Genomic DNA, 17914 nt, shown 5'->3' with positions numbered 1-17914 from the left:
ACAGCCGATGTTGCCGGGGAGCCGTAGTAGAATTTCTAGAGTAGAAGTAGATGTAAAAAGTTAAATTCATGGGGGAGCCCCCGTGCAAATGTTTTTTGTGTACTCAATGAATCAGTAACTTTGTTTTTGTGATGAAACTACTTCGTTTGGGGAGGCTTGTTCCGTCCGTTCCTTATGTTTACCTTAGAATAACTTTGTTTTTTATTCTCTTCTTTTTCGCACCTGCCCGTTCGCACCGTAGGCTGCAACTTTAAGAGCCTGGGCGTGGCCCGCGAGGCTAAGTCACTCGTAACCATAGGTAGAGGCGGGGCGCGATCGGTCGGAATATTCTAACCAAAGTTACGTAAGAAATTGAAGGAATGGACTGCCCTTTCATTCGGGGAAAATGTATTTATCATGTGAAAGAAAAAAGAGGGGTGACATTGCATCCCCGTGGGGCCCCTGAGCGACCCGGGCCGAAAGTGTTCGGGTCGGGGCACTTTACAGGAGCGAACGTTTAAGTAAAAATGATAAGACTGAATTTTAGGGGAAGAAACGACGTAGCTATTTGCTATTCCAAGTGTTGGTGGGAACGTTGCCATTGTCGTCCTTCAGTCATTAGGTGTCAGGTTCATAAACCTGGGGTCCCTCACGGACCGGCTTCCCCATAAAGGCTTGGCCCAAGCAAACAGCGCGCAACTCATGGGCTGGCCCAAGAGTCTAAATGAACAGGCCAAAAGGACGATCCAGTCATCGACCGGAAGGTCTGGCAAAGGAGGAGCAGCGCTCGCTTATCGACTCCGGCCTACCTCTCCGACCGGAGCGCTCACATCGGTCTCCAGCCGCCTTTGGACGGTCTCTCCGACCGGAAGGCTAGCAAAAGCACTACCTCTGACTCTGACCCCACGTCTCTAACCGGGGTATGCAAAGACCCTGCTCGCTGTTCTTCTCTGACTGGCGCAACCAGAGCCGGCTGGGACCAACCGACCGGGGCACCCGCTCGGAAGGGACCAGGGAACAAACAGAGAAAGTAAGGCAAGGCGTACAAGTCAAACCACGATACAAAGGATCATACTCTATACACCTATAGGAATAGTACTCTACAACCGCCCTGACACAAATAGTGTTGTAGGCGCCGATATTTTCCTACAATATTGTGGGCGCCATTAACTCCCATACGGTAAGGCCCCCCACATGCCTCTAGGCATCGATAGTGTTGCGGGCGCCGACATTTACCATACCAGGAGAACATGGTAAAAGCCCTCACATGCCTTCGCGCATCAGCAGTATTGCAGGTACCGACATCTGCCATACCCGAACAAAGACGACGTAACCTCCCATGTGCATCTAACAACCAATAGTATTATGGGCGCCTACCATCATCCTGTACCCGCCAGCGTGGGCAGCAAGGCTTAGAAGCAAACATACTCCTTCCCTCTCACCTGTAAGGCCATCCCCTTCATCTATAAAAGGGGATGCGCTCTCTCCCAAGAAACTCAGTTGATTCAAGTTCATCCAAGTCAATCTAGATCGATCAAGTTCACTAGCTCACAACCATAGAACCGCTAGGTTTGGACCTCAAGCATACAGTTGAACACTTAGCTCATAGAGGAGCTCCTGTCGCTCTCGGCCCTTCCGACCGAAGCCAACCGGACCTCTCGTGCACCCCATCTGTCTCCTTCTCGTTTGTAACCCCACTGCAAACTTTGAGCACCTAGGCTCAAGAATAAAGTCACCGACTGACTCAAACTGGACGTAGGGCATGTTGCCTGAACCATTATAAACCCTATGTCATTGAGTGCTAGGCCACCTCCGATCACAACGTACGATAAAACTACAAATATTTACTTGTTGGTCACTTTCTGCACCAACATTAGGCGTCTAGTTGGATCACCTCGGTCATCGTATAGGGAACTTCAGTCGTTTGGATCCTTGCCCGCTATGCCCCCTTTCTTGACCGCTGCTTCTTTGCCTTTTCCTTCCTTTGGCCCACCGGCCTATCGTAGAAGGCGCCTGAGGAGCTCGTAGTCCTTGTAGAGGTGTTTAACGGGGTAGGCGTGGTTGGTGCATGGGCTCTCCATGAGCTCGTTGAAGTGATTCGGAAGGTCCTGCTGGGGCTGCTGGTCTGTCTGATCAGCCATGGTGACCAACACAGAGTTGGCCGGTTGGTGGTGATCTTTTCTGTTCTTTTTGCCCCTCTGCATGGAGGGGCCCTCCTCCTGATCCTCGCGCTTGGCCTTACCTTTGCCTCGACCTCCATTGAAACAAGCGTCTTTGTTTGGCCTGAGCCGCTCGCGTACAGGCGGTCGGTGCGGAGCGGGCGCCAAGTCAAGCCGAGGCGCAAATGTGGCCTCCTGTGCCACGCTTAGCAGCTGTAGCGGTGAGCAGGTGAAGCAATTCGTCTGGTGCGTCCCCACTCCCCTGGTGGGGAGAGAGGCCGCGAGTCGGTGTCGCAATGCAGAACTCTTTGCCTGTTGAACGGCGACGGTTTCCACCAGTGCCCGAAGGTTCCGGTGGATCGCCTATTCCTTAGGATCGTTCGGCTCAAGAAGGCCGCGTAGAAGTATCGCCGCAGCGGCGATGTTCTGGTCAGCCCGAGCGAACTATGGGGGATCGTTCCCCCCATACATGATGTTGCGCTGGACCTGGCGGGCAAGACCCCGGGTGCCGCTCGCCAGTTAACGCGCACGGGGCGTAGCGTGGTGCGCCGAGCGTGCCGGCGTAGGTGGCGGCTGGTTCTGCCACCATCGTCGTAGCTCCTCGCCGTGCTCTTGTGTGAGCGCGAGGGTTCCCACATGAGGGTCCAAAGGGGTGTGAGTCTGCAAGGACTCCGCTTCCACTAGTGGCTGTCCTAGAGCGTCCACCATAGCGCACTCCCAGGACGGACGGTGGCTAGGTGCCACGTCACCGATGCTAGAGCCGTCACTCTCAACATTGTCATCCATGAGGTCGAAGAAATAGGTGGGAGCATAGCTCGCCATCCCCATGAATTCGGATGTGAGAGGGGGTGGAGTCGGCATCCTTCGGAGCCCCCGGGCGTACGCATCCGTGGGGGACCCGAGGCCGTAGGGGAACCGGTCATGCGATGGTCGTGGTAGGGACAACGGGGTCCCTTCGGATAATCGACGGAAGATAGTGAATAGTAAGTAAATAACAGCATGTGCATTACTTACAGCGAGGTTTGAGCAGAGAGTTTGCTTGGAATAAAGCGCAGGTGCCTCGTCGTTGAAGTCATCGTGCGTCCCGGAGCTGATGGAGGGCACCCCTCCGACGAGCGCCGAAACGAGTGCCACCTTGTGGAGGTGTAGTACGCTGAGCCGGTCGGCGACGAAGTCTAGGCTTCCGAAGAGGAAGGCTTGGGATGGCTCGAAGACGGGTGGAACCCACATCCCAACAGTGGGAGCGCGGGAAACTCCGGTGAGCCGAAGCGAGTCATATCGCTTGAGCCCGCCATGGCGATGGTGGTGGAAAAGTGGGCCATCCGATAACCAAAAAGGCGTTGAACGTACAACGTCTTCTCCACAGACGGCACCAACTGTCGGTGCAGAAAATGACCAACACGTAAATATTTGTAGTTTTACCGTACGTTGTGATCGGTGGTGGCCTAGCACTCAATGACACATGATTTATACTAGTTCAGGCAACGTGCCCAACGTCCAGTTTGAGTCGGTCGGTGACTTTATTCCTGAGCCCAAGTGCTCGAAGTTTGTAGTGGTGTTACAAATGGAAGGGAGAAAGATGGGGTGTACAAGAGGTCCGGTCGGACTCTGGTCTGAGGGGCCGAGAGTGATGGGAGCTCCGCTATGTGCTATGTGAACTTGATTGATCTGATTGAATCTGGTTGTGTTGGAGAGAGCGCATCCCCTTTTATAGATGAAGGGGATGGCCTTACAAGTGAAAGGGAGAGAGTACGTATGCTACTAAGTCTTGTTGCCCACGCCGGTGGGTACAGGATGATGGTAGGCGCCCACAATATTGTTGAACGTCAGATACACGTGGAAGGTTGTGTTGTCTTCTTCGGGTATGGCAGACGTCGGCGTCTGCCACACTGTTGATATCCGGAGGCATTTCAAGGGGTTTTACCATGTTCCCCTGGTACGGTAAATGTTGGCGCCACAACACTGTCGATGCCTAGAGGCATGTGGGGGGAGCCTTACCATATTTATCTGGTAAGGGAGTTAATGGCGCCCACAACACTGTAGGGGAAAATATCGGCGCCTACAACACTGCTTGAGTTCTGTCGTGCCAGGAGGGTCGCGGGGTACTGCCTCGCAGGTGCATAGGGTACGGTCCCTGGTATTGCGTTTTGACTTGTGCGCCCTGCCTTACTTTCTCCGTCTGTTTTCTGGTCCTTACCGAGCGGGCGTCCCCGGTCGGTTGGCCCCAGTCGGCTCTGACTACGCGAGTTGGAAAGGAGCTTGTAAGCAGGGGTTCGGCGTATCCCCGGTCGGAGACGTGGGTCGGAGTCGGAAGTAGTGCTTTGGCTAGGCCTTCCGGTCGGAGAGGCCGTCCGGAGGTGGGCTGGAGACTGAAGCGAGCGCTCCGGTCAGAGAGGCAGGCCGGAGTCGGAAGCAGGTGTCGTTCCTCCTTGGCCAGGCCTTTCGGTCGGAGATTGGATCGTCCTTCTGGCTTGTCGTCTTAGGTATTTGGGCCGGCCCATGAGTTGCGCGTTGCTCGCAACGTTGTTCGTTGGGCCGAGCCTTTGTTGGGAAGCCGGTCCATGAGAGACCCCGGGTTTATGAACCCGATACTATGCGTTACTAGAAAATTTGAGCAAATTGCTAACCAAACTAACTAATCAGTAAGAGTCAAGTTAGTGTTTTAACAAACTCCTTTTTTTAGTCATAAAAATGTTTGGATACTTTACCTTTTTTTCAGAACGGAGGCTGCATTTATTTAGAATCATAATTAATGATACTATTTTCTATAAATTTAGTTCATTTTTTTTACTTTGATCATATGTACTACATCCGTAAAAAAAACGCAACTATAGTATCTGTGTCCGTTAAAGTAATTCAAGTTTGACTAAATTTTTGAGTGATAGTTCATATTTTTGTCTCTAATAAAATCAGTTTAATACGAAAATATATTCCGTAATTAATCTAATAGTACTTAGTTTATATATCATAAATTTTAGTATTCTTTTGTATAAATTTAGTTAAATTTGGAAGCATTTGATTCTAAATAATAATTGCATTCTTTTATATCGGTTAACCGGAGCAAGTCGTATCGGCCAACATTTATGCGGGCCCCAGTATGCCGGGCCGACTTCAGCTGGCGTAGGCACATGCCCCGAGCAGAAAAGGCCACGGACGGGGTAGGCGCAGGCCGACCCGACGACCCCGACCCGCACCCGCCGGGGAACGCTAGCGGCTAGCGCGCCAACCAAATTGTGGCGGGGGCGCGCGGTGGGGCAACGTCTCCAGCCAGAGAAACCGGAGCGACCCACCCACCCGGCCATCCGCCATCCCCAACCAAGAGAGCACGGGGCACAGGAGCACGGCTGCACGGCAGACGGGGCCGGAGGAGAAACCGAAGCGCAAAAAAGACCAAAAAACCAAGGAGAAACCAGGGTGGGGGAGGAGCCCAGCCGCCCAGCCCCAGAGCAGGGGAGGAAAAATAAACTAGTGGCCAAACCCTAGCCTGCCGCGCCCCGCCACGCCCCGCGTGCGCTCTCCGCCGCCCGCCCCCCTCCCCTCCGGTCCGCGATGCGCCGGGCGAAGCCGCCGCAGCCCTCGCCGTCGCCGGAGATCCGGTACCGCGGCGTGCGGAGGCGGCCGTCGGGGCGCTACGCCGCCGAGATCCGGGACCCGGCCAAGAAGACCCCGATCTGGCTCGGCACCTTCGACTCCGCCGAGGCCGCCGCGCGCGCCTACGACGCCGCCGCCCGATCCCTCCGCGGGCCCACCGCACGCACCAACTTCCCCAGCGCCGCGGCCCCTGTCCCGCGGCACAGGGCCCCCTCTGCCTCCGCCGCCCCCGCGGCGGCGGCCACGTCCAGCCACAGCAGCACAGTCGAGTCGTGGAGCGGCGGCGCACCCCGCGCCGCCGCCCTGCCGCGGAGCGCCGCCGCGCCCTGGGAGGAGGACGACGACGAGGACTGCCACAGCTACTGCGGATCCTCGTCGTCCGTCCTCTGCGAAGACGCCTGCGGCGACGACGCGGCCGCGTCCCGCGCACCCCTGCCGTTCGATCTGAACCTGCCGCCGCCCCTTGACGCGGCTGCCGAGGCCGATCAGATGGGTGCCCGCTACGACACGCTACACCGCCTCTAGCTCGCGAGAACGGCCACGACAAATCAGAGGAAGGATCGACACCCCTTGTCCTTCTTCGGCTGCTGATCCGGTGGTGTTCTCTCGCTAGATGGATAATTCTTGCCTTTTTCCCCTTCTTTTTTACTTCTCTCTCTCTTTTTTCTTTTCTTACCACCATGATGATGATGATTCGATATTATGTGAATAATTCAGTTATGTCCATGTAAGCTGTGAGGAAGGAAATCTGAGCTTTTCCTTATCTTTCTCTGGTGTTTCCAGTGATATTGCTGATGCTGCCCTTTCATTTGTTGGAAAGATAATGGAAGAAATCAAGAGAAATTATTTATACAGATCATTTGCTGCTGCTTTACCATGTCAGGGCTCGATTGAGCTGAACATGATTAGCTTATACTAATGTACGAACTGGTTCATCTACTGATGTGCAAATCAAGTATCAGTAGATGAATTGCAAGTTACAATTGGCAATTTGCAATTGCAATTGGTAGTGTCATCTGAAAGTTCTATTCTAATACTTGCAACAACAACAACAACAACAACAAAGTTCTATTCTAATACTTGGGTTTGTTAAAATTATCTGAATATTCTAAGGCAATGCTTGGATTATATTTTTGCAGTGCTTCTTACCTCAAGCCGGCTGATTTCTATTGGTTTTGCTATTTCTTGTAAGCATTGGCTTAACAGTGACTGATCCCATTGATCATGTCATAAGCCAGCGACTGATCCCATTGATCATATCCCGTGACCTTGAAGCCAATTCTTGAAGACTGTGTTGTGACCCTGAAACAAATTCTTGAAGCCTCTTCTTGGACAGCGAATGATGGTAGATGACGAGGTGTTTTGCTTAATTAATTGCTTGCTCGTGGCAATGGTTATTATTTCTTCCAGGATGTCCCATTCTGATGTGTAAGGTGATGTGCAGCTCCTTCTCCTTGTGCATGATTACCCCTCCTTCATTGCAAGTGTAAAAATAGGATGCTATCTGTTTGTTTGATTAACTCACTTTCATCTCCAAGCTAGATGTCAAGTTGAACTGTACAATGCTGATATATCATTGCTTGATTTCCTGATGCTATCTAAGGTTGATGGATGATCTGGCTTTTGGTTTCCTAATTCTGATACCGTTGCACTCTTCTTGATTGTTCTTGGTTGAAAGGGAGGCGTTTGATCAAACCAACGGGAGGAAAATTCTTGCTGTGTTGAATACTAGTAGTATACTAGTACTACATGTCTATATACTAGTCAGCTGTGGCTGGAAAAAAAAACTAATAGCGAAAGCCCCGGTGGACTTTAGCTATGGAAATTCATTAGATTGTTTTGTTGTGACTGGAAATTAAGAAGATTATAATTTTGCTGTGACTCTGGAAATTTAGTAAAGTACTGTATTTTGCTGTGACTCTATTGCACCGTGATTGGTTCTGATTCGGAAGGTTTAGGATCTGCTTTTCATCCTATGTCGTACGACTGGCTTACTGCCATTTGGCAGAGAAGAAGAATCCGCTACGCTCTGTGCCGAATCTGCTATACTCCTGTCTGTCAGGCAGGCAGAGGCGGCTGAACTTTTGGCGAGGCGAGACCTTTTTCTGGATCTGCTCTGCACCTTTTTGTGGATCCCTTTTGCCGCTAGGCCTTGTTTAGATGCCATCCAAATTCTAAGTTTTTTCACTCTCTCTCCATCACATCAATTTTTAACCGCTTGCATGGAGTATTAAATATAGGTAAAAAAAATAACTAATTACACAGTTTAGTTGAAAATCACGAGATGAATCTTTTGAGCCTAGTTGGTTCATGATTGGACAATATTTGTCAAATAAGACGAAAGTGGTACTATTCATCGGGTTCACTTTTTTTCGCAATCTAAACTAGGCCCTAGTACAACTTGTGCGTGTAGTAATAACCAGAGCAGCCTTTTTCTTCAAGTAGAAAATTTTCAGCGAGTTTTAGAGGAAGGGTGACTCTTGTGTTAAATTAGAAAGTTCCCAGCTGTTGTCGTGACAAGGGAGAAAGGAAAAAGCCTGGGCCTCGTCATGGGCCTGGGCTGGGCTCTAAAGAAAGTCTTAGGTTCAGGTGACCACCCTCCGTTTCTCAAAAAAAAAAAAAAACGTTGACCACCCTCCACCGTTGCAACGTGCATCCCTTTTCAGTCTGAGTCGTGCTCGTGCACTACAGAGCATGCATCTGAATTCTGAAAGAAGGAACTTGCTACTCGCATCAAACCCAGAGAGAGGGAGGGGCAAGTGGTTAGCCGCTTGGGAGTTGGGACCTGGCAAGGTGAGTGAGTGGATGATGGTCACCAACACCGGCCACATATGTGCAAGTGCAGATGCAGCGCCGGCACTAGCTTTGCACCTTGCAACATCCCACCCCGAAGCCGAATGTGACGGCCTCTCCCTCAGTCCCTCCCCCCACGTTCCACCACCAAACGCGTGCGTGGGCTTACCGGCTTGCCCGATGCCCGGTGCCGGTGGTGTAGGTGGACACCCAGGCCCGGGACTGGCTGGCCGCGATGGCAGGCAGATGGCCTGGACGCCTGGTAGGTTAGCTGACCTTACACCTTCACCTACGCACCCCCCTCCCTAGCCGTGTGCGCACGGGCACGGGCACGGCCTGCCCTGGACGCGCTGCTGCCGGCCCGCGCGCTCAGACGGCGCATGCATACGATACGACCAGCCATGCCCATGCCATGCCGGTCGCCGGAGGGAATCTCTGCGCAGCGCTGCCCGGCGTGGCAGCTGGCCCACGCCCACACCCACACGGTAACACCCAGCACCGACGACCGACCACCGACCTCCACTTTTTTCCCCTCTTTCTCGCATGGCGCCCTCACTGGTCACTCGTAGTCACCGCATCCTTTTCGTTGTTTTGCTCAACGACTTCCCCGGTGCCTCGCGCCGTTCCTTCTCACGCACATCTCCCCTGGCACCTACACTACCCTGCAATCGCCGTTGATGGCTGACGTTGGGCCCGTCTCCGTTGACTCTGTACATCATCGGTATTCACGTCTTGACCCCTTCCGTTTGAGCTGTAAATAATTGATTGTGCTGTCGGGAAAGTTATTTTTGCCCCTAAGGAACACATACCCTTAAAGGCCCGTTCGTTTCACACGGAATGACTACCAAGAAAAATTCCGGCCAGGATTGATAGTTAATTTATACAAGCTTTTATTAACTGGAATGATTCCTGGCCACATTCATCTCCAACCGAACGGGCCCTAAGGGACAAATTTTCTACGTTTTGTGTCTCAGCCTTGGAGATTCCTTCCGTGCTGCTGCCCTTCCTTCTCATAGCCTCACGTGCAACACTCCATTTTCTTGAGATTATTAATGGATATTTCATCATTCTATAAAGCCCTCGTGTTAGGCCACGTTTGGGTTCCTCCTGCTTTGAGATCCACGACGTTCTGGACTCCTGGGGGAGTCCATGAGGTAAGCATCCACCCTCGTCCGATTTGCTATCCTTGCAGCATAGTTGAGTTATTATTCTTTTATAATCGAGTTTTTCTCTCTCTACGTTCTCCAGGTATTACTGTATCAGCGGTTGCAAGTATACGATAATATTGGACTCCGCCTACATGCTGTTGGTCGTAAGTACCTGGTCTGCCGTAAGTACTTCGAACTGACTTTTGGAAGAGAGAAAATTTCCTTTCAGATCGCCCTTCCTCATCTTTCAAAACAAAAAATGTTTATGTTCAAAAAGAATTTTGTCCTTTCATGCAGTGAATATGTTAATAACATGTATGTTTTAGATCTTTAAAAAAAATGTATGTTTCAAGTAGCTAGAATTTATGTAGTAGTGATCTTTCGAATGTTTGGCATAGCAAGCTGCAATTCATGCAATATACATGGGTGCTTCACTTAGTTAAAATTATCGGGTTGTTTCTTTGTCAATTAGGAAAAATGATTGGTTTTAGGGACCTTTTTCAGCTTCAGTTAAAGCAACTTTAGTTGGTGCTAGTGTGTTTTTCAATCTGAAAGGGCTGCTAAGATCTTTCTCAGACTCAATTGGGCTTCATGTCAACTTTGAGAAGTCCTTTTTGGTTCCCATCAACCTAACAGACCAGAGACCTCTCCACCTAGATAATACCTTTCGCTGCAAAGTTGGTGCTATGCCTTTTACCTACCTGGGACTCCCTCTTTGCACTACAAAGCCCGCCCTGTAAGACTTCACTCCTTTACTGTCCAGGATAGAAGGAAAGTGGGTTGGTATAAGCAAGTTCTTATCCTACCATGTAATGCTCATCCTTGTGAACTTTGTGTTCTCAGCCCTGCCAATTGCCCTCCCAAATCATCATGCAAATAGAAAAAATACTGCAAGCATTGCCTTTGGAGTGGGGGAGACATTAACAGAAGAGGTTCCTGTTTGGCTGCTTGGGAATATGCCTGTAGACAAAAAATGAAGGGGGCTTGGGGACTATAGACATGACAAGTCAAAGCAGCGCCTTTTACTCAAATTCTTGGATAAATTCTATAACAATGCAGATATTCCTTGGGTGAAACGAACTTGGTCAAAGTTGTATGCCAACAACCAAACCTCACCACAAGCCACGAGCCCAATTGGATCCTTTTGGTGAAAGGATATCATGAAACTTTTTGGCAAATTCCAGGGTTTCAGAACCCGCGTTCCAAATAAAGGCACCTCAATCCTTTTTTTTTTTTGTAAGATCAGTGGACTGGTTCCTCCCTAGAAGTCACCTTCCCCTAGCTCTTCTCCTTTGCTAGAAAACCAAATTGCTCTGTCAGGGTATTTTCTAGATCACAACATGACTTTTAGTCTGCCCCTTTCCACACAGGCTGCCAGTCAACTAGAAGTATGGTCCATTATCCAAGAAAGACAATGGGATGAGAAAGTGTCTGATGTCTGGCAATACTCTTGGGGATCAGCTCAATTTAGTAGCAAAAAAGCTTACTCCCTGCCGTTAGGGACCATGGAAGCCTCACCCCATTTTCTCTTGGTTATGGTCCTCAAGCAATTTGAGCAAACACAAGTTTTTCTTTTGGGTCCTCATTAGGGATAGACTAACCTTTTGAGAAGGAAAAACAAAGGCCCTTGATGACTATCGCATTACATCGTCTAATGTAGAGACCGAGACTTTTTTTCATTTGCTTGATGATATAAACTCCCTTTATCTAAAAAATATGCTCCTGCCGGTTGTCAAGAAGAACATCTAAATGTTTTGTCAAGAAGAACATCTAAATGTTTTGTGCGGAGAAGAACGTCTAAATCTTGGGTTTTGACTATAATAATCTACCATATAATCCAACTTGTTTGGATCCCAATCAGATTACAGGACCTTAGGCTCAAGCGGTTAGGTCTTTGCGGTTGAATTTATTGGTGCTTTAGGCTTAAGTGCATGTTTAGATCAGCTAAATGCCTATGTGTGTTTAGATAGCTGACTATCAGCCCATGTGTGTTTAGATACTTGGCTAATAGGTTCATACGTTTATAGCAATGGACTATTAGCTCTTGTGCTAAGCTAGTGCGAGCTTATTAGCTAACTTTTTCTATGACTATTTTTTATAACTAACAATTAATCTCTGGTATCATCAAACAGCCTCTTAGTTCTGTGTTTGCACAAGGGAGTTCATGAGAACACAAGAAAGAAGAAACCCAAACTGAAATAAAAAAACCAACAGCCCGAATTTGCATTAATAGGTACATACACGATCCCTCCTCCCCTGCTCTCAAAAGTTCTCCATGGTACACTTTCCCAAGGTCCGATCCATGACGGTCCGACGCCTAGCAGTTAGAACGAACCAATCACTCGAGCTGCGCGTACCAGATCCCCTGGATCTTGACATCCTTGGGCGCCTTGGCGCCGAGGTCGGTGTCCGACGGCTGCACGCTCTCGAAGACGCCGATGACCTCGCCGGTCTCCGGGTTGCTCTTGGTGACGCTAAACGTGATGTTGCCGGTCGACGAGGCGGCGTTCTTGATGTTCTCCTTCTGGAGCTCCTCCTCGTCGCCTCTGCCTCCGGCGGGGAGCGCGACGGCGTTGTCGTACCCGGTGGAGCCACCACGGCCCTTGGGGTCGAGGAAGGAGGAGCCACGGTAGCTGGGCACGAGGAAGGGCCCGCCGAAGCTCTCGGGCTTGCCGGTGGCGACGAGCTGCTTGACGGTGAAGAGGAACGGCACGCGCTCGCCGCCCGGGAGCTGCACGGTGACGGCGGCGTAGTCGATGCCGTCCTTCTCCTCGAACTTGAGGGTGCCGTCGGAGCCAACCTCGAGCGGGCCCTCGATCTCGTCCAGCGTGTAGGTGAGGCGGGTCATGAGCTTGGTCTTCTGAAACTCGGGCGGCGCGTTCTTGGCGATGCCCTCCGCCTTGACGGTGAAGGACGTCGGCTCCAGGCATAGCTTCTTCATCTGGTACTTGCCGACCTTGAACGGGAACGCCTCCACGCCGCCGTCGATGGTCGGGCACTGGTTCGCCGTGCCGGTTCCCTTCACCTCCATGTACGTCTTGCTCTGGATCTCGTCGTAGGTCAGCCTCTTGGGCGTGCCCTCCGCGCTCGCGCCCTGCACACAGCACACAGCACACAGCACACGTGTCGTCAACTTCGATCGATCTTAGGAGCAGGCAGCTGGCAAGCTTGCTGATAATGCGTGCTTACCGAGACGAGGAGCGCCGAGGTGGCGAGCGCGAAGCCAGCGAGCTTGGCGGCGTCGACGCACTTGCTGGCGACGTCCCTGAAGTCGGACTGCAGGGAGCACGTGATCCTGGCGGCGCCGGCGTCGACGCCGAACGCCCTGGCGAGGTGCGAGGACGGGCGGGACGGCAGCGAGGCGGAGGGCGCCCGGCCGCCGATCTTGGCCGGCTGCATCAAGGTGGCCGCGGCTTGGAGCGAGGCTGCCATCGTCGTCGTCGTCGCGGCGGTGTTGCCTTTTTTCCCTCTGGTGGGTGCGTGTCGTGAAGGGCGTTTTGTGAGGGCGGGAGAGTTCGTTATCTACGCGCAGCTGAGCGGAGGCCACAGACGGAGGATAAGAGCAGCGGATAAGGGGTCTCCTCCCATTGGTGACTTGGGGCTATGGTGATGCCGAGTGCACACGTGGCATGCCCAGGTGCCACTCCTCGCTGGCACTTGTGGTCGTGCTGGCTGTCTTTGGTTTGTAGGGACCACCGGAGTCTCCGCCGCCTAATCTCCATGGTCAGACCATGGTATACAGTTTTTAGTGGAACAAATAAAGTTTATTTCTTCAATCACTGATATGTTACTCTTGTGTTGTCAATACTACTGGTACCAAGCACCAGTTGGAGGGTAACATTTTGGTGAACAACGCAATCGGGATGCCAAATGACAGAACCAGTTGCAAAACTTGTTAAGCATTTTAGCAAGTTATTTGTTGTATCAGCCAAGGTCAATAGCTAAATTATCATTTCTGAAGTTTCTGCCTCACACATTATGGGGCCAAAATTTCATGAAAAGAACCATCTTAAATTCCTTCTCTTTGAAGGGCTTCTCCTCTTTTTGCACCTTTCTTAACTTTGCACTTTTCTTTGATAGTATCTCCTGTTGCAACACTGATATGTTTGAAACAGTTAGGTTAGAACCCATCAGACAATGTGACGCCTAAAAGTATATAGATAGTTAAAGATTCCTAAAGGTTAAAGAAAGAAAGAAACCGCGCTTTCTATTATTTACTAAATCATACTGATTTTCCACAAAAGGGATGCAAGGAGACTTAGGTGTCTATGAAAAAAGTAGCCTTTATAAGCTGCACCACAGAAATTCATTAAGTCAAAGAAATTGTGGAGTTGGCAGTGTTGTCATGCAACTAAAGTTTCTAGTGAAGCAACTAAAGTTCATTTAATCAATAATCTGTTACTCTTGTGTTGTCAATAATACTAGTACCAGGCACTTACTGAAATCTAGCTTATGATCTAAGACATGGACTACCTACTGTATATTATTGCTATACACTAGTAGTCGTGCACTTGCGACACACGTGTTTATAAAAAACATATCATCTAATAAAGAATTATAAATTTCATATATAACAGAGGAATAATCATGAATTCAAAAGTTTAAATTCCTATGATGTAATTTTTTCTCCAATCCATGCACATAATTGATGATGGTACAACAAATACAACCGCAATTTGCATTCAAAACACAAGACACTTCAATGATTTTCCCCAGTTTGCATTAAAAATATAGATGCAATGAAAATAGACTTCTTTAGACATGAGCCACCCAAACATTTGTCTCAAATTCGTTGTGCGAAAACACGCACCAATTTGATGGTAACATTTTGGTGAACAAAGCAAATTGGGGGGTGTCGATCCCTTTTGTTTGAAGGGCTTCTCCTCCTTTTGCACTTTTCTTATCCTCTTTGCAGCTAACGAACTTTGCCCTTTTCTTTGATAGTATCTCCTGTTGCAACCCATTAGATAACGCGACACCTAAAAGTATACATATAGTTAAAAAGGTTCCTAAAGGCTAAAGAAAGAAAGAAAGAAAGCAACCATCCTTTCTATTATTTACTACTAAGGCCCCGGCTTGCTGAATTGTTGTTGAAATTGGCTGAAAACACTGTTCTGGTAGAATTCTTGTAAGAGAAAAACACGGATGTGACTGAAAAAATAAGCTAAATAGTGTCATTTTCTAGGTAAGCCGAACGAGGCCTAAATAATACTAGCTTTCCACGAAAGGAATGCAAGGAGGCTCACCAAGTTTGTTATTTGTAACATGGGTATGTACAGGCTCGAACTTTCCCTGATCCACAAACAATCGAGTCTAGCGAGTACCCAATATTAGACAAACAGTACGGAGCAATTGTGCAAATCTACACTGTATTGTGGCTTGATCAAGTGTGAGATAATCACAATTTCTTGAAAAAGACATTCAATTTCGTGACTGGTGTGCAGAAAGGCAACAACATTTTATAATGCCATACCAACAACCTGATGCAACAAAAATCGGTCGATGTTAAATTTTGGGGGTGGGGGTGGAAATACGAAACTGTGATGCGGGGGAAGCAAGGATCAACACACAGACCTTCTCCTACACTCCGAGTGTATACATGTATTGTCTTTTAGAGAGAGAGAAAAAAAAACTAAAGCTAATATTTTTTTTAGAGGAAAGCTAATATGATGAATATCCTGTTAAGAATTCAGCTCAAAACATACATTCTCCTACTAATTTTTCTCCCCACCCTGCGATCCAATAACGGCCCAACTTCTCCCCCATCAGGCGTCCAGGAACATCCGCACTACACATCGGCCCCGGCCCGCTCAGACGCTCCTTCTCTGCTCTCTCCCGTTTTCCCCAAACCCTAGCGGGTCGGTGCCGCGGCTCGCCTGGGCGGCTGCAGGCAGAGGGCGGACTCTGGCTCCGGCGTCGACGGGCGGCGAGCAGCGTGCGCAGGGGCCGGGGGCGCCGCAGGGACGCGGGGCTCTGCAACCTACGACTCCGAGGCTGCGAGGCTCCGAGCGCAAGGCGGCGAGGGCAGCAACTCCGTGGGGTGCAGGGTGCGGGGCGGTCCCAACGCCGCAGCGCGCTTGTGTGTACCGGTGTAGGGTACGGGCGTCGGGCCTACGGGGCTGCAGGGACCGGCCGGCGTCCAGCACGCTTGTCTCAGGATGGCCCTGCAGAACTTTATTAAGCAAGCTGTAGGTTAACCTTCACACTTCGTTCCGTCATCGGGAGGAACGAGGTATTGAATAAATACTACACCTACAAGACAATTATATAAGTTTCAGCAAAATTTCAAGGTCATTGTTCTGTCATTTTGGTGCAGTGGGCGGGCAAGATGGTCCCATTGTGTGCATCGGGGACACCATCACACCGAGGATGCAGTGTTGCAGCAGAACCGTGCTACAAGGTTAGTGTTCATAATGCATATTGCTGATCATTTTTTCAGGTAGCTTATGATTTTTCTTAACATGTTTATTTGTTTGTATTAGTCATTTAGGAATTTCAGGAGAAGTGGAAGACAAATATGGTTTCAGGACCATGTTGGAGACCAGCAAGGGAACAACATTAGTCAAGCATGCAGCGACCACAGATGCTTCTTGCTCCAAGGATACTGAGTCATCGGATGACCTGATTGTTAAGCAACGCATGCTAATCCAACAGCTTGTAGAGAAGACTCAAGGAATGACACAGAAAATAGCAAGGTTGGAGCGGGTCATACATCAGCTTGACGCCGATCATCAGGGAAATGTAAAAATGTTGGATGTTGCCAAGGTACATATATGTGGCATATACACACACTAAAACTGCTCTACATATTACCTGTGAGTAGGTTTCTAGAAATCTATTATCTACTTAGGGGTGGGGACCGCTAAAAAGCTCCTCTTCTTAAACCCCAAATTCTGTACACTCTTGGACCTCTGATTCGAAACTGCTTGCGTGATTCCTAAACGACTGTTTTGTTGTAGGATTTCTTCGACTCTTTCAAACCCACTAGAGCAGCAAATGGCGCCATTGAATTTTTTTCAGAAGATGACGAGGATATTGTTCAGAAGATAAATCACATGAAGGTACATGAAATGAATTTGTCCCTGCTTGTCATATCAATCAGTCCTAATTCTTGTTTTTTCTATCGTTCCAGGATTTCTTTAGCTATTTTGTCCTTTCTGACCGTGTGAAGTCTAAGGGCATGGACAAAGTGGCTTAGATAGATTCGTAAAGACAGAATATATCCTACATCATCAAGCATCTACTGATCTACAATGGAAATGTTTCTTATAAACCCTTAATGAGTTTGAAACCTCAGCAACCTATTTTGGCGCTCATCTACCACAACGCTGAACATACGGATGGAGTAGTAATCGTTCAGCACTTTTGGGGCAGGCCAGGGGCATCGGTGCTTGTGGCCAGTCAATACGTCCGTAAGCGCTTGGGCCAAGTTCCACCAGGGCAATAAAACGGACTTAACTTCCCTTAAGCTCCTGCCACATAATAGTGTTGTAAAGGCTCTCCAACACCTGCCACCTAAAATACAGATACTCATTCCATATTTGGGATAGCGCTACAGTCAAAGGGTTTCCTACCCATTTTTTGTTTTCTCCAATAACAAGACCAAAAAGAACTATTTCTGCAAATGAGTCTCCAGAAGAGAGGATATTCAGATTTAGGTTAGGTTGTGCATCTCCTGACACCCAAAAAAAGTCTCGACAATTCCTCTTCCTACAAAACATCAGATATACTGCTTGACTTTACCCTACAATGATTTTTTAAACAAAACAGATCCTATCATAAATTGTGGAAAATATATTAAATCCAGTGATTATTCTACTATAGAAATAATAATCCAATGATAAATAATTACACAAAGAGTAGCACTCATCAGATTCTTCATGATACCCAAGCCTTCAGCTTCGATCAAATTCAGTACTCTCCGTTCGCTTGTCTTTAAAAATGGCTTGTTCGGCTTCCTTTTTCAGCTGTAACAGCGTTTTTCTCTCATAACAATTCAGCCGTAACAATGTTTTTCAGCCAGTTTCAGCCAAGTTTCAGACCAGCGAACGGGGCAATGCTATATGAAGTATTATTTACCCACCGAGAATCTTGTCTCGCTCTGCTTCAAAGGCTCTGAGGCAATGCTATATGAAGTATTATTTACCCACCGAGAATCTTGTCTCGCTCTGCTTCAATGTAAAACCATAACACTGGTTCCAAGTTTTCAAACATCACATTTTCTGCGTAATAGAGCATAGCGAT

General features: G+C 49.0%; 3 protein-coding genes across 4 annotated transcripts; 2 read left to right on the top strand and 1 right to left on the bottom strand.

The window, feature by feature from the left end:
- Window positions 1-5352: 5352 nt before the first annotated feature.
- On the top strand, window positions 5353-7810 carry LOC136520526 (ethylene-responsive transcription factor 3-like). Of its 2 annotated transcripts, none has more exons than XM_066514076.1 (2): window positions 5353-7162; window positions 7333-7810. In XM_066514076.1, exon 1 carries the CDS (start codon window positions 5688-5690, stop codon window positions 6252-6254), a length of 567 nt encoding a protein of 188 aa, XP_066370173.1. In that variant the 5' UTR covers window positions 5353-5687; the 3' UTR covers window positions 6255-7162; window positions 7333-7810. The 2 variants fall into 2 exon arrangements, with proteins under 2 accessions (XP_066370173.1, XP_066370174.1); XM_066514077.1 differs by having other exon boundaries at window positions 7408-7808.
- Window positions 7811-11791: 3981 nt separating this feature from the next.
- On the bottom strand, window positions 11792-13175 carry LOC136520724 (oxygen-evolving enhancer protein 1, chloroplastic). Its single transcript, XM_066514371.1, has 2 exons — window positions 12860-13175; window positions 11792-12764 (listed from the first exon to the last, which is right to left on the bottom strand). The coding sequence occupies exons 1-2, from the start codon at window positions 13100-13102 to the stop codon at window positions 12009-12011; spliced, it is 999 nt and encodes a 332-aa protein (XP_066370468.1). The 5' UTR covers window positions 13103-13175; the 3' UTR covers window positions 11792-12008.
- Window positions 13176-13540: 365 nt separating this feature from the next.
- Window positions 13541-17043, top strand: LOC136524550 (uncharacterized). The gene is made up of 6 exons (XM_066517875.1): window positions 13541-13603; window positions 15440-15858; window positions 15987-16070; window positions 16153-16435; window positions 16630-16731; window positions 16803-17043. The coding sequence occupies exons 1-6, from the start codon at window positions 13541-13543 to the stop codon at window positions 16866-16868; spliced, it is 1017 nt and encodes a 338-aa protein (XP_066373972.1). The 3' UTR covers window positions 16869-17043.
- Window positions 17044-17914: the final 871 nt, after the last annotated feature.

This window comes from Miscanthus floridulus, chromosome 18, assembly GCF_019320115.1.
Source record: "Miscanthus floridulus cultivar M001 chromosome 18, ASM1932011v1, whole genome shotgun sequence".
Classification (NCBI taxonomy): domain Eukaryota; kingdom Viridiplantae; phylum Streptophyta; class Magnoliopsida; order Poales; family Poaceae; genus Miscanthus; species Miscanthus floridulus.
This window is presented reverse-complemented; position numbering and strand designations above follow the sequence as displayed.

Coding starts and splice junctions, on each gene's coding strand:
- LOC136520526 (XM_066514076.1), top strand. CDS start 5,688: ATGCGCCGGGCGAAGCCGCCGCAGCCCTCGCCGTCGCCGGAGATCCGG.
- LOC136520724 (XM_066514371.1), bottom strand. CDS start 13,102: ATGGCAGCCTCGCTCCAAGCCGCGGCCACCTTGATGCAGCCGGCCAAG. Junction 12,765..12,859: donor CCTCGGCGCTCCTCGTCTCG/GTAAGCACGCAT, acceptor TGCTGTGTGCAG/GGCGCGAGCGCGGAGGGCAC.
- LOC136524550 (XM_066517875.1), top strand. CDS start 13,541: ATGACAGAACCAGTTGCAAAACTTGTTAAGCATTTTAGCAAGTTATTT. Junction 13,604..15,439: donor TATTTGTTGTATCAGCCAAG/GTCAATAGCTAA, acceptor CTCCCCCATCAG/GCGTCCAGGAACATCCGCAC. Junction 15,859..15,986: donor AGAACTTTATTAAGCAAGCT/GTAGGTTAACCT, acceptor ATTTTGGTGCAG/TGGGCGGGCAAGATGGTCCC.